This window comes from Globicephala melas, chromosome 12, assembly GCF_963455315.2.
Source record: "Globicephala melas chromosome 12, mGloMel1.2, whole genome shotgun sequence".
Classification (NCBI taxonomy): Eukaryota; Metazoa; Chordata; class Mammalia; order Artiodactyla; family Delphinidae; genus Globicephala; species Globicephala melas.
In genome coordinates this window covers 77,401,132-77,427,135 of record NC_083325.1, presented here as the reverse complement: position 1 = coordinate 77,427,135, position 26,004 = coordinate 77,401,132, and the positions used below count along the sequence as shown (strand labels likewise).

At 35.0% G+C, this 26,004-nt stretch overlaps 1 protein-coding gene across 1 annotated transcript; it reads right to left on the bottom strand.

The window, feature by feature from the left end:
- Window positions 1-2,251: 2,251 nt before the first annotated feature.
- RAD51AP2 (RAD51 associated protein 2) lies at window positions 2,252-24,702 on the bottom strand. Its single transcript, XM_030857711.2, has 4 exons — window positions 21,555-24,702; window positions 21,123-21,206; window positions 16,886-17,029; window positions 2,252-2,371 (listed from the first exon to the last, which is right to left on the bottom strand). The coding sequence occupies exons 1-3, from the start codon at window positions 24,700-24,702 to the stop codon at window positions 16,911-16,913; spliced, it is 3,351 nt and encodes a 1,116-aa protein (XP_030713571.1). The 3' UTR covers window positions 2,252-2,371; window positions 16,886-16,910.
- Window positions 24,703-26,004: the final 1,302 nt, after the last annotated feature.

The following is a 26,004-nucleotide window of genomic DNA, read 5'->3' as shown; positions in this document are numbered from 1 at the left end:
TGCAGCCTTCTCAAAAGGAGGCTGGTGTTTCTCCCATGGCACTTCTACCACTGATTCTGAAGTAGGGTAAATGTCCTTCATGTTTTCATTGCAGCTTTCAAGAATTTGCCCTACCTCCTTCCTGAAAATCCATAGCTTTGAAACCAGGTTATCAAATTCACCCTCTAAACCAACATTATTGCTGTCATCTGAAGTCCCTAGGTCATACCCCTCACTTCTGAACAATTTTAGCCTGGCTCACCATCACTCTCTAATACTACTCCTTTCACATTTGTGGTAATTTCAGTGTACATTTAAATAAATTCTCCTGGCACTCCAACCTGTTAGTTACTTGATTTTTTTCCTATAATAATAATCTTCTCGTACTACCTCAGTCACTTGTTCCCATTGCCAGATCCTAGACACAGCAATCTCTCCACAATCTCAGTTTCATACATCTTATTCTCTGCCACAATCTCCTATCTTGCAAGCTCATTTCCTATAGTCTTCCAAACCCAATAATCCTTTGATTCCACTGGGACTTCCAAGTCATTAATCCTACCACTCTTTCACGGTCCCTCATTCCTTTTGATGTCCTTACTCTTCTCCTCACCCGGTTTAGATTACATAGTTAACCCTGATAATTAATTCTTGTTATATTCCTTGCCCTTCTCTCACTGATGGGAATTTGCTTGGTGAAATTTATGCCACTGGTTATATCCAATCCTCTACCAACTCTAAGTCTGAACACATGAAGCTGAGCATGACTGGAGGAAAATGCAATTCCACACATGACTGCTCTTACTTTAAAATTCAACCATGAACCTCAAATGGGACCCTAATATTGCCAGACAAAAAACCCATAGATCTTGGTCTACTGATTCTCCTACTCTCCTAGACAACTATTTCAGATGTTCTTCTCTCTTTGGAAATCCTACGAACACCTCCTTTATAAACATCAATCTCAGCATATAATCAGTTTCCTATATTATGAAGGATTTGAAATAATCAAAAGAGAACATCCAGAGACTTTCACCATCACATCTACACATACCTGCCTTCTCATCTGTTAGCAGAAATAATAAACTTGTAAGCTCCTATCTAAAGCCAATCTCCCACAAGTTCACTAGATAACCATCTCTTTTTGCCTACTCGTAGACAAGTTTCTAGCAATTCTTCCCTTTCTCTCCTACATCAATTTTATGCTCTTTATTCTCCATCAGCATACAAAGAAACTATCATTTCTCCCATGTTTAAAATAATCCTCTTTTCACTCTTCCCCTATAGCTACTACCCCCATTTCTCTGCTCCCCTTTCCAGCAAAACTCCTTTAAAAGCCGCTGGTATTCACTGTGGCCTATTTCTCTCCCACTCTTTCTTAAACTCATGCCAATCAAGCTTTGCCGCATTGCTGCACTGAAACCATTCCACTCAACATCATCAGTGATCTCCACATTGCTAAGCCATTGCTAAGCTCAATTGTCAATCTTTTTTTTTTTTTTGCAGTACATTTTTTTTATTGGACTGTAGTTGCTTTACAATGGTGTGTTAGTTTCTGCTGTACAACAAAGTGAATCAGCTATATGTATACATATATCCCCTCCCTCTTGGACCTCCCTCCCACCCATCTAGGTCATCACAGAGCACTGAGCTGAGCTCCCTGTGCTATACAGCAGGTTCCCACTAGCTATCAATTGTACACATGGTAGTGTATATAGGTCAATCCTAATCTCCCAATTCGTCCCACCACCCCTTCCCCCACTGTGTCCACATGTCCATTTTCTTCATTAAGAAAGGAGTGATACACTTTCTTCACTTGGCTTTCCATATATCACACTCCCTTGTTTTTTCTATTAGCTCACGCATTTCTCTCCTCTCCTTTGATATTTTCTCTTCTTTTTATTGATCTTTTAATATCAGAGTGTCCCAATGTTAAATCTTTAGTCCTCTCCTCTATCTACACTCATTCTCTTGGTTATCACATCCATTTCCACAGTTTTAAATACCTTCAATAAACGGCTGACTACCAGATTTAAATCTCTAAAACAGGTGTTGCTTCAAAACTCCGGACTAGCCTATCCTACCCTTAACATTTCCACTTAGATATCTAATAAACATCTCAGATTCAGTATGTCTAAAACCAACTCCTGATACCAACTACGTTATTCAGCTCAGGCTGCCATAATAAAAAACCACAGAGTGGGCTCAAACAGCAGGAATTTATTTCTCACAGTTCTGGAGAATGGAAGTTCCAGATAAGGGTGCCAGCAGGGTCAGTGTCTGGTGAGAGGTCTCTCCGTGGGTCGCAGATGGCCACCTTTCCTGCGTGTCCTCACATGGCCTTTCTCCTCAGTGTGTGCAGATCTTTATCTTGTTCTTTCCTCTCCACCATCTATTGCCAACAATCAGAGTGATCCTTTTAATCACAAGTCAGATCTTACTCTCTCATTTCATTCAAGTCTTTGTTTCAGTCTTAATTTTTCAATGACCCCTACCCAGACCACCCTACTTAATATTAAAACCTCCTCCTCCACATACATTGCCCCTCTCCCTCACCCCATTCTGCTTTTATTTAACATCTTCTAACATATTATATAATTCACTTAATTGTAATGTCTATTGTTTATGTCTGCCTTGATTAGCATTTAGGATCTACGAGAGCAGAAAATTCTGTCTACTTTGTTCACTGACATATTCTGAGTGCCTATAACAGTGCCTTATACATAGCAAGTACCCAATAAATATTTTGGATGAATTAGTAAGTTAATTCTATTCTTATATTAATGAATAATAATAAGTATTTGAGCAACTGTTCATGACAGTGCTTAGTTAAATATTAATTGTCATCATTTATTAAATGCCTACCATGTACCAGGCACTCTGTTGGACAGCTTACAAACTTTATAATTCTGATAAAAACCGTGAAAGTTAGGCCTTACTATCAACAATTTGGAGATGAAGAAACAGAGAATCTAAGAAATTATAATGAGTTGCAGCCAGATCTATCTGTCTTCAAAACCCCATGCTTCTTTCTGCTACAATATGCTGCTTCTGCTTTCAGTTTATTTGTTTCACACCCTTTTTGGAAATGCAGGGCATGATGTAACCAAAAGTCATAACGTTGCATTTATTTTCATCTCTTGCCCGACTCCTTTTCTACCGAAAAACCAAAACCCAATCTGCTGATTATGTCTCCATATGTCAGAGAAAGAGGTCCACGTTTCCCATAGTACTCAAGTCAGAGGGAAATATTTAAAGAACTAAGTATTAGATCAGAAAGAAGAACTTTCAACATAGACTCTTAAACATCAGTGAAACTGAGAATTAGCACATAGTTATCAGGAGAAATACTTTTATTTCTCCATTTTGCTTCAGAATAGAAAGTTAAGGCAGGCATATTCTGTCAGAATTTCCAAAACTGAAAAGACTTTCATGGCTGAAGGTCGAGGAATGTGAAAAATTTTTAAACTTAAAGAATATTGAATCTATCTATTCAACAATCCTTTTAAAATGTTTTTTGAACTCCTATCACTAAATAAATTTTACCTCTTATAAATCTGCAATTAGGAATGGGATGAGGTAATAATCAATTCATCATAAACTCATTTTTAGGGACTAACTAATGTTAAATAAAATCCTTTCTCACATATAAGAACATTGTCAAATACGACATTACTTCTATTTTGTCCAGTGATGACTTGAAAAAAATTTTAATAAGGTCATGTTTTAATTTTTTAAATTATATGTTCAATGTAATAAATTTAGAAACTTTTCCACCTGTTTGTCAAGCTAGGCTTCAGCATAAATAAAACTATGGTTAAAATATATACATATATGTTTAAAGTGACAAGAAATGTGGACATGAACATAAATGGATTGTTTTGTGCAACATTTAAACTATTACATAATCTTATATGTCTGAGTTAAATATTCATGTATTGATAGATTTATTAATGTCTCATTTATTTGCAATCTTCTTTTTAAAACCCAGCACTGGCAAGGTGCTAACATTTAACTAATGAGTAATGGAGACAAGATATTCAGAGTTCATCAAGAGCCCATAAACCTTACCATCACTTAATGTCATGCCATGCCTTTAATGTTTAATATAAAAATATTTTTTAATTGAGGAAATTAAATTTAACATTTTCATTAAATTTTTTAAATTTTAGCTAATGCCCTAAATTATGAATACTCAAAATATAGATTCATAAATAGAACTGTAAACATGTAGAAATGTTTTAACATTTAAAGATTAAGATACTATGCACTGGGTTTCCCTGGTGGTGCAGTGGTTGAGAATCTGCCTGCTAATGCAGGGGACACGGGTTCGAGCCCTGGTCTGGGAGGATCCCACATGCCGCGGAGCAACTAGGCCCGTGAGCCACAACTACTGAGCCTGCGTGTCTGGAGCCTGCGCTCCGCAACAAGAGAGGCCACGATAGTGAGAGGCCCGCGCACCTCCATGAAGAGTCGCCCCCGCTTGCCACAACTAGAGAAAGCCCTCGCACAGAAACGAAGACCCAACACAGCAAAAAATAATTAATTAATTAATAAACTCCTACCCCCAACATCTTCAAAAAAAAAAAAAAGAAAACCACAGCGTTAAAAAAAACAAAAAGATGCTATGCACTATGATTAGGTACTTAACTCTACTTTTTTGGATTTCTTCCTTTCTACTTAGTCTGTGAGATTTAAGAAAAAAAAGAGAATTGACTTTATTTTTATTTAACTTTTAAATGTATAACTCCTGTATCTCCCCAACCAGGTTGTCAACCTCATGAGAGCAACCAAATTTGATATTCATTGTATATCCAGGAGTTATCCTGATGTCTTGCATACTGTAGCACTCAAAAGAAAGGAGAATAAAAGGAAGAAAAGAAGAAAAGCAACATTAAAGCAGACAGCAGTTATAAAGTTAATGGAAGGAGCATTAGCCTTCATTTCAGTTCAACAGCATTTACTATGTGACAGGTACTGTGTTAGGATCTAAAGTCTTATAATCTGCTTACTTGAAAAAGTCTCTTAAACTAAACATTAGTTTCATTATCTGGAATGGGGATGAAAATGGATTGGTAAGAAGATTTAATGACACAAAATATAGAATGCACTATAAACTTTTCAAAAACTATACAAATACACATAAGGATGATAATGATAAACTAGTTACTATTTTGCAAATTTAATTTCAAGTATAATCTCAATTACTTTCAAAATTCTATCTCAATTTAAAACTTATCACCTTGATATACTGTCTTTGTAAGAAAAAGCTGTTAAGTAAAGGAACTTTACATCCAATTTCTAACAAATTCCCAAGCAGTTTTCAAAGACACATAGGAATGTGTTAGCCATAGCTAAGAATTCTACCATAAAATCAGTTTGAGTCAAAAACTGGAAAGAGTTGCAAATATGAGAGTTTTTTCCCTTCTGTTGTTATGAAATTATGATGTCACTCATGCGATAAGAAAGGAAAACTAAGCAAAATATTTTTAAATAAAGAGAAGTTCAAAAGTGCTATATATAACACCATGAATGTACTTAATGTCACTGAAATGTATACCTAAAAATGATTAAAATGGTAAATTTGTATTATGCATATTTTACTGCAATAAAAAAACTGCTATATCCTTTTTAAATTTGTTTTATAGTAAAAGGACTTCCATGGAACCTGGCACAGAACATTACACATGTTAAACTGAATTGGCCAAATATGTATAATGGTTGAATTGTGCCTTAATAAAGAAAGTGTCCTGGAAAGTAAATATTCAAAACAAATGCAGACTTCAAAGCATAAGGGTAAATATTCCTCAGCCTATGCTTCATATGTGGAATCCTTTAAGGCAGGATACCCTATTAGTAACTTTTTTATTTATAACCTATAAGTGATGATAAAAACTCCTTTCTAAAATATTAATAATAATAACTATTAGTAATTACATGCTTGCTATGTACCAGGAGCTGTGCTAGACATTTCATGTATATTATCTCTAATGTTAGTCCCATGAAAATCGATCACATAACCCTTACTTCACTCCACTAGTCCCCATAATTACAAACTTTAGAGCTACTGAAACTTCTTTTTTCAGGTGTGGAAAACAGATCACTTCCATAGTATTGTCTTTATAAAAGACCTCAGAAAATCCAAGCAATCGTTCTTATGATATAGAATAGGAATTAATTTAAGAGGGAGTTCCTTACAAGTCAGGTAGGCCTAAACCATTCCATGGGTAGGTTCCCTTAAAAGGATGGCTCATGTATAGAAAGAATGATGAGTAATACGATCTGAGTTTTACAAATGAGAGGATTTATAGAAATGAGGTCATTTATTCAGTTCCAAACTCATCATATGCCCTCAGTAAATGTTTGCTGAGAGCATGAATAAATGAATGAGTTAGGAAACAGATCATATACTTCCTACTTGAGATACATGAGAGATAATGATGATCACTACCCTAAATCTTTATTCTTTTTCTTTTCCATCATCCTTTAATAGCAATTAAAAGTTGCTAAAGTACCTAAAAATATTTCACATTCTTTGTTATCTACATTCAATATCTTTCCCTCTTGGTATTTCTCCTTTTATTTCCAATTAGTAACCCACAGGGTGTTTCATTTGCAGAACAACAGAATATCAGAAGTTATTTTAGTGATTACAATATACCAAATGAAGAAACATTTGAAAGCCAAATGAGGCTACATGACATATTCAAGGTCAGGCAGAGAGAGTCAGAATGAAATCTCAAATCTCCTATTATATTAGTTGTTCAATGGATTTTGCCTCTAAGATTTTTTGGGGGTGGTGGTGGGTGTATTTTTTTTATTGAAGTATAATTGATTTACAATATTATATTAGTTTTAGGTGTACAACATAGGGATTCAATATTTTTATAGGTTATACTCCATTTAAAGTTATTACAAAATAATGGCTATACCTGCCTCTTAGATTTTATTAGCTAAATTTGTATACTCTCTTAATCTGGAACCATGATATATATGTGAATATTCCACACAGTAGTTGGCAAACTGATGGACATTTATTGGGTCTAAATACATACTTGTTAATACATACTTCTGTTAATACTTGATGGTTATTAACATTCATATAGTCACAGAATTGGAATTACTAATAGTATTTGGTTGTCCATGCAGCACATCATAGGGCATTCATTATACATCACAAAAGTAACACATTAAAATATTCCCTTATATTGGTTAGTGGTTTTGATTTCCACTTAGTAGAAACTTTCCAGGCCTAGCATAGACTTTTACAGCTCCATCTTAATGTTGACCATTTAGTCTCTGGTGCATTTTGGCTCCTAAGTGCAGCTCTTGCTAACAAAATAGAAGATAAAACTTCCTTTGGAGCAATTTTGCCATGGCTTAAAGTGCTTTGAAATGTCTCTGTTCAAAAAGAAAAGCTTTTGTTAATGTTGACAGTGTAATTCCTTTAAAGAATCCCCAAAAAGAAAATCTATGAGAGAAACACTTTCAGAAGTTGATAGGTAGACACAGCCACAATTTAAAATGAACTATAATTAGTCCCTTTTTCCCTAAAAGAAACTGTATTGATAGAAGGTGAAGGCCTAAGATATTTGAAACCTAAGTCTTCTCATATAAGATCCCTGGCTAGAAAAGTTAAGATTATAGGAACCTTAAATAAATACTGCTAAGTGAAAGAAGCCAGGGTGCAAATATGTAAAACATGACTCCAACTATATGATATTATCGAAAAGGCAAACCTATAAATACAGTAAAAATATGAGTGGCTGTCAGAAGTTGTGGGCATGGGGGAGTGAAGAGGGGTGAATAAGTGGAGCAGAGAGGATTTTTAGGGCAGTGAAACTATTCTGTATGGTATTATAACAGTGAATACATGATTTTATGCATTTGACAAAACTCACAGAACTGTACAACGCAAAGTATGAACTCTAATGTAAATTGTAAATTTTAGTTAATACTAATGTATCAATTTTGGTTCAACAATTATAGCATATATACCACAGCAACACAAAATGTTACAGGGAAACTGGGGAGGGGGAGTGGGTAGTAGTATACAAAAACTCTGTACTTTCTATTTAATTTTTCTGTAAATCTAAAACTATTTTAAGAAATAAGTCTATTAATTTTTTTAAGTTAGTATTATAAAAATGTTAATGGTTATAAAACTATACTCTCATTTCTTAACAAGAGTTTTAATCTAGCATGAGAGGGTTATATCTCTTCAGATAAACACATGTTCAGCTGCATACAACTTTATAACATTGTATATTTGTGAATCGTAGGTGCTATTACACTTTCTATGTATACAGCACCTTCGAAAATATTCCTAGATGCAAGTCCAACTTTGTGGCATTCTAATCAAAATATGTTCACTTAAAGAAATTTCTTTCCTGTCAAAAAAGTTTTAATTATTAAATAAAAGTTAAAAAAATATATGTGATTTAAGTCTGTTTTAGAGAAATAAATCAGTATGTACACAGAATTATACATTGAGCTAATTTCTATACCACTCTGCAACATGCAAATTAAAATTTTCTATCCATAAGTTTGTCACTCCCAAAATAGGAGGAGATTTAGATGTGTAGAGAAATTTTGTGAAAGTATACAAAATGTTTGAGCAAAATGCTACTAAATTGATTAGAAAATGAAGTAGCAGCTGGAAGACTCTGATCCACCCAGCAGGCTATGAAAGAACCCTTTGTTCTGCCCCATTACAATAAGCTGCCTCTAAATTTTGGTTATTCACACGAAGTCCATATGTCCTATAGCAAGTTGTCCTACTCATAAAGGTACTTGATGGCTGATAATGACAATAACAGTAATGCTGAGGGTAATCATTCCAAGTGTAGCATTTAGAATAGTGGTAGATTTGTGTGGTATTGTTTTGTGAAACAAACTTTAAAAGACACAAAATATAATTTTATAAAACATTGATTTTTGCCTATAGGTGAAAGTACATAAAAATTTCATAAAGTTTTGCTGAAAATCAGCGTTATCAAGAATAAACAATAAGGGGCTTCCCTAGTGACGCAGTGGTTAAGAATCCGCCTGCCAATGCAGGGGATATGGGTTCGAGTCCTGGTCCGGGAAGATCCCACATTCTGCGGAGCAACTAAGCTGTGCGCCACCACTACTGAGCCGCGTGCCACAACTACTGAAGCCCACGTGCCTAGAGCCCGTGCTCCACAACAAGAGAAGCCACCGCAACGAGAAGCCTGCACACCGCAACAGAGTAGCCCCCACTCGCCGCTACTAGAGAAAGCCCGGACGCAGCAACGAAGACCCAATGCAGCCAAAAATAAATAAATTAATTAATTTTTTTAAAAAGTGTGTAAATTAATTTAAGTAGGTGTTGTTTGTTTTAAAAGGCATTTATACAAGCCTTGTGGGGAAAAAGTTGGGTTCTGCTTTGAAGCTGGCCTAAATTCTGAGGGAGACAGAGTAAGCAAGAAACAGCCAAAGACAAAAATGTCAAAAAGCCCCACTGGATTTAGCTATATTCTCTTCTGCAAACTAAAAAGGCTACAAACTTAGTAGATTTATCAATAAAAATACAAAGCCAAGCATAAAAAATCATGAAATAAATGCTATATTAATATTCAGCATGTAATCAATAAACGTTTTTGAATACAAGACACTGATAAAGTGCTCTAGAGACTAAAAAGAAGTTCCTAATATGATGCCTATGCACAAGCTTAGATAGGTGAAGAGATAAATAGTATGACAGGTGTAATAAATGTTTTATGAGTGAATTTTTAAAGAAAGCGCTAATGTTATTTATGGTTCATAGTAATTATAACACATTCAAATAGTTGGAGAAAGCATTATAGAGATTGTAATGTGAGGCTGGATAAGATTTAAATAGGTGAGAGAGGAAAGCACTTTAAGAGTGGAAAGAGCATTAGTAAAATGGGAAAATATTAGCTGGAGAAAGTGAAGCATTAACAGACTAGTTTAGGGAAGCTGTGGGGTGATCACCCAGAAAGTTACATTAGGTCAAGTCACATTATAAAAAGAATGGAAAAGGATGAATAGGTCAGAGAACTCCTTAGGAAAAGAAAGCAGCAGGATTTGATAGCACGAAATAAATGTCAGGTAGAAGAGTGAATGATGACTGATAGGATTTCGGATATGAGTTGAAGTTATTGACCTGTAGCAATGTGGAAATTAGAGCAGTATCTGATAGCAGTTAGGCACCTTGGCCCTGAAGCAGGCTGCCTGGGTTTAAATTCTAATTTTTCAGTTAATACTTTTTGAACTTAGACCAGTTATTTAAACTCACAATGTAAAACAGAGATAGAAATCTGTGAGGTTATTTAAGGATTAAATGATTTAATATATGTAAAGATTTAGAATAGCTCCTGACTCATCGTATACATCTAACGGATATTAGGTTTCTTTATTATTGTTATACAATTGAAATTAGAATTTGAGAAAGATATAATTTGGCACCTAAACCATAAATTTGGTATGGTAAATGATCCCATCAAATTGAGGAAATTTCTAAGGAACACAATACAGAAGTAAAAAGCAAAAGTCTATGGGCTAAACTTTGGAGTTTGCTTATATCTAAAAATCAGAGAGTTAAAAAAAAATAGTATGGTCAGGAAAATAAGAGGTAGTGTATTATCACAAAGCAAAGGTATCATAGGTGCTAGGCAGCTAGCAATGCAAAGAAATAAGAGAAAAGGCACTCTGAAAAATGGCCAAAGTCCTCAGTGACTCTTAAGAGTGTTTTTTCTAGTGAAGGAGGCAGGGAAGGACAAAGAGAAATAAAGACTCTGAGAAGAGAAGGGATATGTATATATATATACATGGAAGATTACAAAATAACTGAGTAGGAATTGGAGCTACTGAATGTAGAGCAATGACATAAGGGAAAGAAAAGGCAACGGCAATTAGCCAGGCAGCAGAATCAATCACAAAGATTTCTTAAGAAGAAGGAGACATACGGATTATGTAATTAAGTATGTCAATAAAATTATGTTTATTGAAATATAAATATTATGTTAAATTGGTATTAAGACTATTTTTAAAAGTTAAATCAGAATTACTATAGTTGCTTTAAAAATGGTTATTTTAGTCAAAATGTCAGATACAGTAAACCCATTTGACTTTTCATATTTCAGTTTCTTTAGCATTAAGTTTTTTCTCCTCTTAATCTTAAATTTTTAACATGTTGAAATACATACATTATTGAATTTATTAAGTATTCTGTAAAAAGAAAGTATAGTTACAGAACAGATAACAACTAAAAATACTTTATGTGCTTATTAATAATAAAAAGTTATTGTTTCATAGAAATATGTAGGGGCAAGGAACTGTTAACAGTTGTTTCCTCCATCAAGAAAAATCAGATCGCTGAGTGTCAAAAAGTAAGAGAAGGACTTATATTCACTGTTTCTTTTTTTCTTTACCCTTTACATTTTGTACCATGTCTAGATATTAACATTTCAAAAACAAATAAAATTTAAAAGACTATTTGAAGGAAAACATAAAAGTAAAAAGGCAAAAATAAATAAAAACTTGTTCTAATAGCTTTTTTTTTTTTACTAATGCAAAGGGAATACGTACTTAGACAATTTAAATGTATTAAACTGATTTTATAAAAAATTTAAATGGGATAAGAGATAAGACATTGAATTTTGAGAAGTATTTTTATAATTGTTTTCAAAATTATTTAGAAATTATATATGCTTTTACTTTGTTCTACCTTATTTTTCTCTTCATAAAAAAAAGAGGAAGACATTTAACATTCTGACAAGCTAAGCAGCCGAATTTCTGAAGAAAGATACACAGTAAGCGATCTAGATTCAAGCTTTGTTTTGACATCTTGGCTCAAGAAGAAAATGCAACAAAGTATAGCAAAGAAGAGGGAAGAGAACTTTAAATGCCAGAACTCGCAGAACCATGTGCCTCAAGAAGAAAAGTTTAATCAAAGTGATACATTTAAGACAAAACTATTCTTGTTCACTTTGTTGATTCTTGCATTCAGCTAACACTTATTGAATACTTATTGTGTCAAGCCAGTTCCTAGGCACTGGAAACACAGTGACAAATAAGAAAAACTTTTGCCCTCCCAGAGTTTAAAATTTAGTGAAAAAGGCTGACAACAAACAAGATAAATAAGTAAAATACATAGTCTGTTAATGGCAAAGTATTAAGGAGGAAAAAATAAAAGAATGGAAGGGGCATATGAATGTTAACAGAAAGAAAAAGCCACACTGAGAAAGTGACATTTGAATAAAGTTCTAAGGAAGCGAGTGCAGGCAAGCTATACAGGTATTTTAGGAACAAGCATTCCAGGAAAAAAAAGCAAGTGAAGAAGCCCTGAGGCAGGGAGGGACATCCCTTATGTATCCAACAAACAAGGTCAGTGTGGTTTCAGTAGAATGAAGAAGGGGAAAATAGTAGAGAGGAGTTTAGGGAATTGAGAGCATCAAATCATCACATACCCTTGTACATGAAAGTAAGAATTTCGGCGTTTTCTCAGAGTCAGTCAGAAAACCTTTGGAAAGTTTTGAGCAGAGTTGTGATGTGCTATGACATATCTTAAAGAATCATTCTGGCTAATGTGTTCAGAATAGATTGAAGGGGAGCAAGTACTAAAAGCAAGGAGACCAACTGGGACTCTACTGCAATCATCCTGGCAAGAAAAGCTAAAGCCAACAGGATTTGGCGGTGGGCCAGCTGTGCGTAGTGAGAAAAAAATGTCAAAAATGACTCCAAGATCTCTAACCTGAGTAACTGAAAGAATGAAGTTACCACTCACTGAAATGAGAAAGCCTGTGGGAGGAGGGGTTTGCGGGGAAATATCAGGAGCTCAGTTCAGGACACGTTAGGTTTGAGATGCCTATTAGACCTCACAGTAGAGATGTTGAGTAAACAGTTATGAGTGAAGTTAAGGGAAGAGGTCCTCAAGGCTTCTTTTTTTTTTTTTTTTTTGATTTTATTTACTTATTTATTATTTTTGGCTGCATTGGGTCTTCATTGCTTTCTGTACTTGCAGAGAGCGGGGGCTACTCTTCGTTGAGGTGTGTGGGCTCCTCATTGCGGTGGCTTCTCCTGTTGTGGAGCACAGGCTCTAGGCGCACAGGCTTCAGTAGTTGTGGCTCGTGGGCTCTAGAGCGCAGGCTCAGGAGTTGTGGCGCATGGGCTCAGTTGCTCTGCAGCATGTGGGATCTTCTCAGACCAGGGTTTGAACCCGTGTCCCCTGCATTGGCAGGCAGATCCTTAACCACTGCGCCACCAGGGAAGCCCAAGGCTTCTTTTTTTTTCTTTTTTGAATTACGTGTGCTCAAAATTATAAAATTTATTAAATTACAGAAACATAATTGTAGAGACTTTTAGATTATGAGTTTATTCTTTTGCCCGTACCCCAGATAGGTAAAATAGTTTAATGACTATTTCTTCTCAGTTTGCTGTTATAGCATGTGCCCGTGCTTAAAAACAAAAACAACAGCAACAAAAACATGAAATGGGAATATGTGAAGGATAGCTTCAGTGATATATTTTACAACTATATGGAAAAAATATAATTTAGAACCCTTCTGGTATCTTTATATCCTAGTCCCTGTAGCGCAAAGGATAATTTTTAGTAGTATAAATTCTGTCACAAACTACTGTATGTCTATGTAAATACGTATAATGTCTCTGTTATTAGAAAATTTCCCCAAACTGATGGCTGACTCTACAAATATCCTTTCATGTGGCCATTTAGATGGAACTAAAGATCAACTTTACTACATATTTTGTTTTCTATTTTGATTAACTAAATAATGTTAAATGGATGACATTAACTTGGAAGTTTGCATACTTAAGGCACTGACTATCAACATAACTTTTTCAAGTTGATTTAATGGAAGGCTCTGCTTCTCTTCTCATGCTCACTGTTAATGCATCCAAAAGCTTGTTACTTTAAACTGAAGTAACACAGAGATTTATTCTAAGGTTGAATAAAAGCAAGTATTTTTTGAAGTGGCTTTCATCCTTTGAATATTTTTCTTCTGATCTGAAAGCATTCAACTTTTACATTTTAAGAACAAACATAAAAAGAACAATGTGGAGAGAGGGTGGATTTCAATTTTAAATGTCTTCTACCATAGCCCTCAATGCAGACTCTTCAAACCTGGCTATGAAGACAAAAGCAAAAGAGCCAAAATGCTACTTCCCTCCTATCCTCCAACTTTCTAATTCCAGAGACAAGAATTCACAGAACTAGGGAGAAGAGGGAAGGTGGGGCCTGTTTCTGTGTGCATATGTGTGTTTGGGTAGGTGGTACTGGGGGAAGGTGTACTTGAGTAATGACACTAGCACGAGCAAATTTTCCATTTGAGGAGGTGTAATCTTCATCAAAATTTTAATGAGAAAAGCTCTACAAATCAAAGTAGTAGTGGGGTAGTGGCATGGAAAACCACTGCAGCAGTATGTGCTAGGAATTTAAACTTACCACGTAGTTCAGAGTGTGAAAGAACCAATAGTGATTGTAAATTTGTATACTATTTATTAGAGAAAGAATGAAAGCATATATAAAACCCTAAAATTAGGAATAAGACTGGAGGCACAAAAACTTGCCCTAGAGAAACTTATATGAGAACAAAATTCAGTATTCACACACAGCAACAAGGAATAGGGAAAAGGACAAACCTTGGTTTGTGAAGACAAACCTTGATTGTGATGAGATCTGCCTTGTATAAAGATAAAAGAAAAATCCAACATGGGACTTATAATAATAATAAAAAGAAGGAAAAGGAAGATGAGGACCCATGTAGAAAAAAAGTTAAAGGAATATCTTCATCAGACTCAAAGGAATAGGCATACTCCTAAAGATAACCTAATTCAGGATATAGGAAAAAACTTAAAGAACAAGTCAAACATTCTAAATAGTTATTAATTATTGAGTATTTCCTATGTATCAGTATATTGTTATTCATTACTGAGGAGTTCTATCAGAGCTGTTATAAATATATCACATCTATTAGCTCATTTAATCATCACAATGATCCCATGAGATATTATTATCCCCTTTTTAGATATAAAGACTTTCCCAAGATCATAAAGCTATTAAGAATTCAAAAAGGGCTTCCCTGGTGGCGCAGTGGTTGAGAATCTGCCTGCTAATGCAGGGGACACGGGTTCGAGCCCTGGTCTGGGAAGATCGCACATGCCACGTAGCAACTAGGCCCGTGAGCCACAACTACTGAGCCTGCGCGTCTGGAACCTGTGCTCCGCAACAAGAGAGGCCACGATAGTGAGAGGCCCGCGCACCGCAATGAAGAGTGGCCCCCGCTTGCCACAACTGGAGAAAGTCCTCGCACAGAAACAAAGACCCAACACAGCCAAAAATAAATAAATAAATAAATAAGAATTAGAAATTCATTAAAAAAGTACATTAATATTAAAAAAAAAAGAATTCAAAAAGACAATAGCTATTATGAGCAGGTATAGAACTTTATTCATTCGTATACTCAAATAATATTTTATGGGTACTTACAAGGGGCAGGTACTATTCTAGGCACTTGGGATATATTAGTGGGGGGAGGGGAAAGAAACCTGTCTTCAAGAAGCTTGTATTCCAGCAAGATATAAATTATATAGTGTGTGAGAAGGTGATGAGTTCTTGGGGGGAAAACCAGAAATTAGACCAGGATATTGAAGTTAGAAAGTACCTGGGGAGGGATCAAAATTAATGTATAAAGCTGAGTTTGAAATGGTTTTTAATGTGTCTGAGAACCTTGGCTTGTAATACGATAATTTAATCCAGTCATATTTATTTTGTGAAGTGACGTCAGTCTTCCTTCTGTCATTGTATGCTTTTTGATTTTTATCTTTTCTTGATGCTTCCCTCTTTCCTTACTTTTTGCTAAGTAGCCCACTTTATTGTTATTACTCTGCCAAGTGTTTTGAAAAGTATTACTCTACTAATGGTTACCTTTAAATTATGTATATCATTTATTTCCTCTATGTACAGAAACTAAGCTCCACAAGGCCAGTCTTATACATGTCTTCTTACGTATTCTATTACTGAGCCTAATACAGTAGCAGGAGTATCAAAATATTTTTGTTTTATGAATAAACAAGTTAATAGTAGGTATTAACTACATGATCATAATTCTGCTCTGGGGCCAAAGATAGACTCTGGAGGGAGAAACTAAAACTAGAAAGTGAATACAAAGAAAGGTGAAAAAATTGCTACAGAACAGAGTGCCTCTATCCCAATCCTGACTAAGTGTTCTTGAAAAACGTACCCATCCTCTTTGCACTTCTGGTTTTTTTTCACTTTAAAAATAGGGAGAGTGGATTTGAACAGTGGTTCGTTACCTTTTTGTGAGTCATAGATCCTCTTGAAAAATCAATAAACACTAGCAATGTTCTCCACAAAAGCTTTATATACATAAACTTACGTCAACATAAGTTGACATATTTTATAAGATTATGAAAAGCCTTTAATGTGAACATTGTTTTTTTATTATTTTTTATTTTTTGCCGTACGCGGGCCTCTCACTGTTGTGGCCTTTCCCGTTGCGGAGCACAGGCTCCGGATGTGCAGGCTCAGCGGCCACAGCTCACGGGCCCAGCCGCTCTGCGGCATGTGGGATCTTCCCGGACCGGGGCCCAAACCCATGTCCCCTGCATCGGCAGGCGGACTCTCAACCACTGCGCCACCAGGGAAGCCCCGAACATTGTTTTTTTAATGTGAATATTGTTAATGCAATATGAAACACTAAAGAAATATTTTATAACATTTAAAGGTAGATACACACATTGGATACATACACACAAAACCCTCTCCATATTTTATAATAAAGAAAGCCCAAAACTCCTAAGCTGGAAGGAAGCATTTATCCAAAGAAAGAAACAGAAGATTTATAGATGTGAAATGTTTTGAAGTATTAAAGTCCAATACCTTCTTCTAAGTTCTTGTCACATATTTATTGCAGATAGGGATGAAGTTGTTTAAGCTTAGCTTTTCTTGACAAACCAATTCTGATTGGTCGACTGCATGTCTTAAGAGGTAGTAGTCTTGAAATTCCATATGAAAAGTTACCACCTAAAAGTATAAGACAATAAAAGTACATAAGGGAGTAAAAATCAGTCATAGTTTCTATGCTTAAAAATTTTTACTAACTTCTAATCATGATACTAGCAACATTTACTGAGTCACTGAGCTAAGTGCTTTGAATGCATTACTTAACTTACTCCAATCTCCATTTTTTAAAAGTGGAAAACTCAGCACAAAAAATTTAAGTAACTTGCCAAACATACAATAAAATAGCAGCTAAATAAAATCAGCGTTCCAGTCAGGAAATCTGACCTAACAACAACAACAAAAACTATATAGGTTTTAAAGTTAACTTGATGTAGTGGTTGTAAAGACCATGTTGTTTTTCTATTAGAAGTTACTAGACTATACTGTTAATAATTACATTTGGCTTCTAATAGAGATTATTATCAATAATAGAGCACAAATGTATTTCATCTGTCATGTATCAATGGAGGGCTCTAATTTTGAAGTTTTTATTTAACATCACACTAACATTTTCTAAAAAGTTCAAAACATTTCATGGAGGTATATATGTTACTAAATCAGTTAACCAAACAAGCAGAATCAATTACTCTTGATAATGAGTACCTCTCATTAACAAAATACCTCTTACTTTGAGTACTTTTTAAAAAATAAACAGTAGGGTACATATGTAAAGCTAAAAATGTATCAAGCTTTAATGAATTAGTGTGACCTTAACATAACAGCACATTATGCTAAAAACAGTGTAATCAACCTAACGTTAAATATGATAAAAGGTAAACAGCATGATTTCTATTAAGCTGAATCAAATAGAATCTGTGTGTATCTATGTAAACAATAATGAAATACAATACAAAATTTAGCTATATGTAAATAGAGAGAAAACACAAAAATAGCTATAAATCAGTTTATGATATTTTATTCAACATTAAAATTATAAAGTTAATTATAAAAATAAGAGGAAAAATGTATTGCTAGATTTTTTCATTTTTTTAAATGAAAAAGGATGGTCTAAAATAAAATTGTTGGATCATGAGTGATACACTAGATTTGGTTATAAATTAGGTAATTTCAGCAATTTATGCTAAGTGTACATCTTTATTATGAAATTATTGTTTCAGAAAAAAGCTATGGTTAGTCTACTTGATTACTTTTTCAAAGTATAGCTTTCCTCTTTCACATTCTAATACAATAGATACTTCTGGTAATTTTGCAACGGATGGGAAATGGGAAATCACTGAACCAATTTGTATCAACAGCAGGTCTTTTGCAAAGCACATGACCTTAAACAGTCATTAAATTGTGGCTATAAGAATATGCTTCTTTGTCTCCTTGGATTTCCTACCTTTTTAAAAAACTAAATAATGATCCCTTTTATTATTGCTATATACTAGATTAACTTACTGCTTTGTATTGTGTAACAATTCTAAACATCCAAGCATAATACCAGAAATTGCTCATTTTAGAAATCAATGTTAAAGAAAAAAGTCATGAACGTTGTTAGTGGTCTTTTAGAAATAATGCCAAATCAGTTGTTTTCTAAAGCCTTGTAACTCAAAGTTCCAGCTCAACTCAAAGTCTAGCAGCATCTCCATTTGCTAGGACCTTGATAGAAATGCAGAATCTTAGAGCCTACCACACAACAAAATCAGAATCATTTAATAAAACACCCAGGTGATTCATATGTCAGATGAAATAAAAACTCACTTGAGAGCTGTGAGTTTCAGTTTTATTTGGGGACTTACTGTGGACCATAACCCAAGATACAGCCTCTCAGATAGCTCTGAAGAGGTAAGGGAGGAGGTCAGCATATATGTGATTTTGGAGAAGGGGTACCTGCAATCAGACACACATCTTGGTAGAAGGTTACTGCTAGTCAGGAGGAACAGATATCTTAGTTAATTATTTTAGTGCTTTTCTAAGTATGGGAAGATGCAAGAAATTGGATTCATACAATTTTCCCCTGAAAATATCTATCTGAAGGCCTGTTCTGCCAGTTTTTCCAGAGCACAGAATGCCTCATTCCTGATTTCCGCCCTGAACTCCTTTCAGGGTGTGCTACAGGTCAGCAAGTGCAATGGCTAATGACTCAATCCTTGTAGAGTCGGGTGACTAGTGACATTCTTTGGCTGACATATATCCACATTAAAATTAGAGAAGTAGGGCTTCCCTGGTGGCGCAGTGGTTGAGAGTCCGCCTGCCGATGCAGGGGACACGGGTTCGTGCCCCGGTCCGGGAGGATCCCACATGCCGTGGAGCGGCTGGGCCCGTGAGCCATGGCCGCTGAGCCTGCGCGTCTGGAGCCTGTGCTCCGCAACGGGAGAGGCCGCAACAGTGAGAGGCCCACGTAACGCTAAAAAAATAAAAAATAAAATAAAATAAAATTAGAGAAGTATTGGTGCTAAATGATATATAAAGCACCTGGCACACTGGCTAGCTGGCATTTAACATGCTCAAAGTACTTGCCTTCTCCATACCACAAAGAGAGAAGAGAGAGACAAGGGGAGACAGGATACCCTGGAGATATTAGTAGTAAAAACTTTAATTGGAGGCATCATGATGACAAGTGGGTAGGTACCAATAACATTTCTGTACAATCAGAAGTTTTCCAATACCTTTAAAATCACCCTACATAAGCAGGCACCCACTCTCCCTAGGCAGTTAGTCCAGTATTATCCCCACTTCACAGTATCTCCCAACTTTTCCCTTACACTATGGATTTTAACAAGCCTCAGGAAGATCATTCCATTTTTATGCACTTTGAAAGTGGATTCAAAACAACGATCCTAACATAGTATTAAATAACTGTGGCTGACCTCACACATTATTTTTCATATTTTATAACAAGGAGGAACTTTTCCTTGTGAAGCCACAATAGAGTATCATGGATTCAGATATTTCCAACAAGTGTAACATTTCTTTCCCAATTTAGGCACATAGTTTAATCTGCCTCAAATATCCTTTTTATTATCACAATTAACATCATGATGACAGAGAATATGTTCCTAAACCCAATTTCTTCCTTTCTTCCTGTCCTAGAAGAAACAACCCCTATCCTTTTCAGGCCAATTCCACCATCCCGCTTTTAGTCTTAGAGAGTATTGTTCCTTTAATTATTTCCTTTATTCGTGGGAGAAGAAATTTCCCATGGGCTTTTGACCTTCCAAGGACTTGGATTAATTTTTAAGAGTATTTCATTGTAAGCTAAGAAAAGAGGAAATTATGCAATTCTGAAGTGTCTGAATAAAAGTACCAGGGACAGCAATTCTACTGATGAGAAGCCAGGAGAAATGCTTTGAGAAATGATGCATGACTGAAGATATTTTGGTAAATATACTTCACCTACATGATTATTATTTCTAGATCTAGTCTTATTGTGTAATACCAGCAATTTCTGACAAATGGAAACGTAGTTATTCAGAAAATAATTCCCTAATTTTAATCCAACTCTTACCTCACCCCCATTGGTACTACAAGTTAGAACAGGTGTTAGACTTAGTGTGTCTCATTCTGATATTAAACACCTCTTAGGCAAAGGATAAGGTTAGCTGTTTAACTTTTCTTCAGTTTGATTTTCTATAGTAAGCACAAGTTTAAACGCCATAGTCCTAAATCATGTTAATATATGTAAATGATGCTAATTTGTTTCAAAATCACTACATAAAATGTACATATAAAGAGCCTCATAATCTTTCACGAATAGAAAACAATGATAATAAATGTATAATTGGGAGTAACATCAACGTAAATCCAACTTAGATAAATGCCTTTTTCATTTTTGCTAATTAATGTTACATACATTCGATGTGTATATTAGGTATATATATATATGTATATATATTAAAAACACCTATTTTATCATATAGTTATTGCAATGCATCACTGCAAATATTTAAACACTTTTAGAGTGCATTTTCTAATTACATTCTAAATGATATTTTAATTTTAGCTAATTTTTAACTATAGGAATTTGCATCAGTAAATTATTAATGTTTACAAAAGTATTAAATCATTGTATTTATTTGTTAAAACCCTAAGTATATTTTCCTCATGCTAAAAGTACAAAAATTCAGTAATCATCTTAGAAAGTATTATAGAAAATAACTAAAAATCTTACCTCCCTTCAGTAAATAATTAAATTTTTCTTCCTTAAATTCATCAGAGAAAAAAGCTGGTCTTTCAGGTGAAGGTTTTTCACAATCTAAAAATAAAGATCAATGTGTTATAGCAAAAAGTAACTTTTATATAAAATATTAATACTATAAAAAAATTACTTTTTCAGGAATATTTCCTCCCATTGGCTCCTAATATTTAGATAAGTAAAACAGGACAAAGCTCCTTTTAAAAATTTCATCACTTGTTCCCATCAACTTCAGTATGTTATTTAATGTTTGAACAACCCTTTATAAAAAAATAATAATGCATCAATAAACATTGTCTTATACCTTATCTTCTTTTTTGCCAAAATTATATATTTGGCCTACACAGAAAAAAAAAAAGCAGCATTTTCTTTTAACTCAGAAAGTATATTTTAAAACTAATTTCATACCTTCCTTAGAAGTAGAGTAGAGTAATTCTTCCTCTGATGTTCTTAGACAGCAATATTCATTAGGAACTTCCTGTTCTCCAGTTTTGGGTACTTTTTTCCATTTAAATAAACTTTGGTGTTTTTCATGCATATTAGGCCCTGCTATCATATCACAGAGCAAAGAAGATGAACATATTTTGTTTTCTGTACCCATTTTCAAACCTTTTTTAATCTCCGTTTTTACCTCCACAACATCATTATTTTCTACAAAGTAATTTTCTTGCCCATTGTTGGTTTCCACAGTGCTTAGAATTTCATTTTCCATACTAATTTCATGAAACATATGAAGTTCTTCAAGTACTAAATCAAATTTACTCTTCATCTCAAAATTGTTTACTGTTGTCAGAGCGTCTCTTGATAAACACTTGGCAGATAAGTCCTGAAAACATTCATTGTTCCCAACACTCAAATGAGTGTCAAACTGAAGATTAAAACATTCTGAAGAGTCATTCTTTGGATGAAAATGCTTTGAATTAGCTAACTCACTTTCTTGAAAAATATTCTCAGATTCATTTCTGTCAGCTACATTATTTCGATTAACATATTTAGTTTCTTCCACACCTACTTTCTTATTCATTAATGAAACTGGTTGCACAGAAAATATGCCTTCCGTTGAATAAAAACTCTTTTTCTCTTCCTTTTCTATCTTAATATCTTCATGGACTTGGCAACTGTTTGTTAAACTTTGTGCTGTGACTTTTACTTCCTCCTTCAAAATTAAGTCACATTTTTCTTCTTCAATTTCACTTATCAAGTCCCCAAAATTTAGCACTGGAGTTATAGTTGTCAGATTAGTTTGTTCATTGTGTTTTTTGTCGTGGCTTGCCTGTATAGCCTGTTGCCTAATATTGAAGAAATCTTCAAATATGCATTTAAAATTAAATCTGTTGATCTTATTATGCTTTTGTTTTCCTTCAGAATATAAATCTTGGTTCTGCATATTTATTTCATAAGTTTTTTTATTAATATATTTCTGGATCTGTATAAATTGAGGACAAGACTTAACATGTGTTTTAACAGTTTTAGGACTACAGTGCACCCAGTTTCCCACACTCATGAGTCGTTCAGGACAACTCTTATCCTTGTAACTAATTTCTTTTGTCAAAAAAATTTCATCGATGTCATCAAAGTCCATTAAAAGGGGAATTTTTTCGTATGTTTCAAAAATTGGAAAGTGTATGTTTTTAATTGTCATACTGGAGGAACTGATAAGTTTTTTCACTGTAACGTTTTTTGGATAATTCAAATATATTACCCATTTGAAAATGCATCTCTCTTCTAATTTAGAATAATTTTCTATTATTGTTAAAGAGTCAAAGTTATTGAGCAAAGATGTTATGTTGGTTTTCAATTTAATATTTAGAAGGTCTAAAACACCGGTTTGTAAATATATGCTTAAAATGTCATTATTTCTATTGACATTCATATTCCTAGTTATTAGATTTTGAACATCAATTTGATTTTTACACTTCAAAATTCCATACCAGGTTAAGATATTATTATCTTTTTGATTTCCTGAAATACTTTTAAGGAAATAAAAAATTCCTGTAATGAAATTTTCAAAAATACTGCTTAAATGAAAGTCTTTTTGTGTAGTATAACATCTCAACTGTAGCATATTATCGTTTTCTCCTTTACCTTTGAACCAAAAAATTTTTATTGAAGCTTTTTGATTACCCAGTGTTTCTATCATGAGAGGCTTTGATTTTTCTTCATGTGTTTTCATGACTTCTGTATTGTGATAATTTTCTTTGCTTAAAAGATCTGTTTCTAATAATTGTTGCAAATTCAATATTTCTCCAGTTGTTTTCATATTTTCACATTTAGTTTTGTAACTATCCATAATCCAACAATTTTTCCTATTTTTTCTCAAAATATGTCTAATGTTACAGTCCCAGTTTTTCGATTTTTCTGATCTGGTAGATATGTAGCTGTCCAGGCATGTTTCTGCCTCTTCCCAATTTGCATTTTCTAGTTTTATAGTGAAATTCTTTGCAGAGTCTATTGCATCAGACTTGATACTACAGTGATTATAGTGGTGTAAACTGATCAAGTCTTTTTTTCTCGCACAAACACTTTGGTTGCTGAGTGACTGGTGGTTACTTCCATAACATTCAGAAAAAATATTTTCTGCATCCACAACTTTTTTATCATCCTGTAACTTTTGCTTCTTAACATCAGGTCTATTTTGGGACCAGTGAATGTTTGTGAAATCCCTCACATATGCCTCATTTTTGTCATTTTTCTTCATTATTTCCTTTAAATAGACAGAAGACATTTTGCTATTTAAATCAGTTGGAAACTCAGGGATACTTATCGTGCTGCTATCTCTGAAATAGCTGGGTTCGGCAATTTCCATGCTGGGCTGGATTTGAGATTTTGATATTTTTAGTGTAGATGCTGAAATGCTATTTTCTTTTTTATTTGATGGCGTAACGCTGTCAGCTTTACATCTGTTCTTAATATCATGAAACGTTGATTTGGTTTCCTTGTAAAAGGTAACATCTAAAAATGAATTTTCTGTCTGTTTTGTGCAATTATTGTCTTTCTGGCTATTGTCTCTCCCCTGGAGTAAATATCGTTTTCCATCATCGTTTTTAATTGCCTGTCCATCATGTATAGAGGCGTTGGGCAGCTGACCAGCCTCTGTTCCAGATCTATCACTGCAATGCACACCGAAGGACTCTCTGTCATACAGCCCTGGTTCACAAGACGTTCTAGAAGCCTTCAAACCAGAATCAAAACTTTGTGAGGGGAGAGACCGCAAACAACTCTTCATCTCAAATCCGCTATTTTGGCATACCAGATTACACATCTGCTTCTCACCGACAGATTTCTCCACACGCGAGTCTGTGGAGTTATCAAAAATCTCCTTAGCTGAAACCAGGAGCGCCTTGAAGGGTCTGGCCGACGACTCCCAGGCTTTTTCCACCTCAGACAAGCGAGGCACCAAAGGCAGCCTCCAGCCCGCCTCAGAAACACCACCGGGCTCCTCAAGACGGGGCCGCTTACTACGGGGTGGTGGGGAATCAGGGTCGTCAGGAGGCGGTACAGGGGAAGCAGGCTCCCCGAGCTCCACAACCTGCGGCGCGCGCTGCGTGAACGACATGACAGCGAACTGAGGGAAGCTGTCAGAGGCTCCGGCCAGACTCGAGTCTCTCAGCAGGCGCAAAGTGGCTCCGCCCCACCGCGCCCCCCAGAGCCCCACCCCCCGAGCCCGCTTCGGTAACGCCCCTGACACGCCCCTTTAGGTCTGGCCTCGGCCCTAGCCTCACGGCTAGCCCACCTCGACCACGCCCCACCCCGCCCCCGTGGCCCACGCCTAGGCCACGCCCCCAGCCACCGCACTCCCGCGAGTCCCAGGTAGTCTCTCCCTCAAAGCACCTAGCGCCTGGGACTGTTACTTTGTCTATTTTTAGCGCCCTTTGCTATTGCCAGGGCTGTAGCCGATTGAAACTTTTTCTTCCCTCTGGTAGAATTAATGAGAAAAGTCAGAATCTCTTTTTTTTAAATCTGTGAACTGAAACAGCTTTATTTTTTTAATTCTAAAACTCTGTGTTTTCCTCAGAAGCGACTTCTCCACAGTTTCTCCCGAGCGTCTTGTCCAGTAAAACCATGCAGTTCTGTAAACACCAAACCAAATCTCTCTGTGTGCGGATAAACTTTCCAAAATGCTCTTAATAACCCCAGTGGCATTGAAAATCAGGTTTCCACTTCACTCATGAAGTGTGTTTTAGGAAAGGACGGCACTGGTACTTAACGATCTGAATATTTGAGGAAAAAACGTGTGTAGAAACTATTATCCAGATAAATTATTAATCTTCATTTTAAGACTGTAGAAAAAAAAGTTTTCATATGCGCTGTGGAGTTTTCTTTCCCAATATTGTGAATACCACTACTTAAAGATAAAAATTATATGTTTCAGCTATTCTGTTCATTATAAGCATGAATAATCATACATATGTGTGTTCTGAGTCACACATAATAAATTTTGTAAATGTTGTTTTTCTTTTTCCTCTGCTTTGAGAACAATTATCTTCAGTCAATTCTGATTTTTGTGAATGTTGTACTTCTAAAGAAGAAAATGATTTTCAAAATGTTTATTAAGAAACTTGCAATTACTGCTCAGTAATCAAAAACATCAGTCCCCTTGATGATTGTTTCAAAGTTGATAAGTTGTATGTTCCCTGGTTAAAAAAAAAAAATTATAAGGACTGCAATAATGTGCAACAGGAATCCTAATTTCATAACCCATAGGCATATAAATGGCAAAGTACGACTGGCATAATACTTTAGGTAATAAACTGTTCATCAGCCTCCTGTCTTGTAAATACTTAGATATGCTGTGAATCCAATTCTAGGCATTACTTTGGCTGTGAATTCTTCCAGAGAAATGTTTACTTAAATTTGT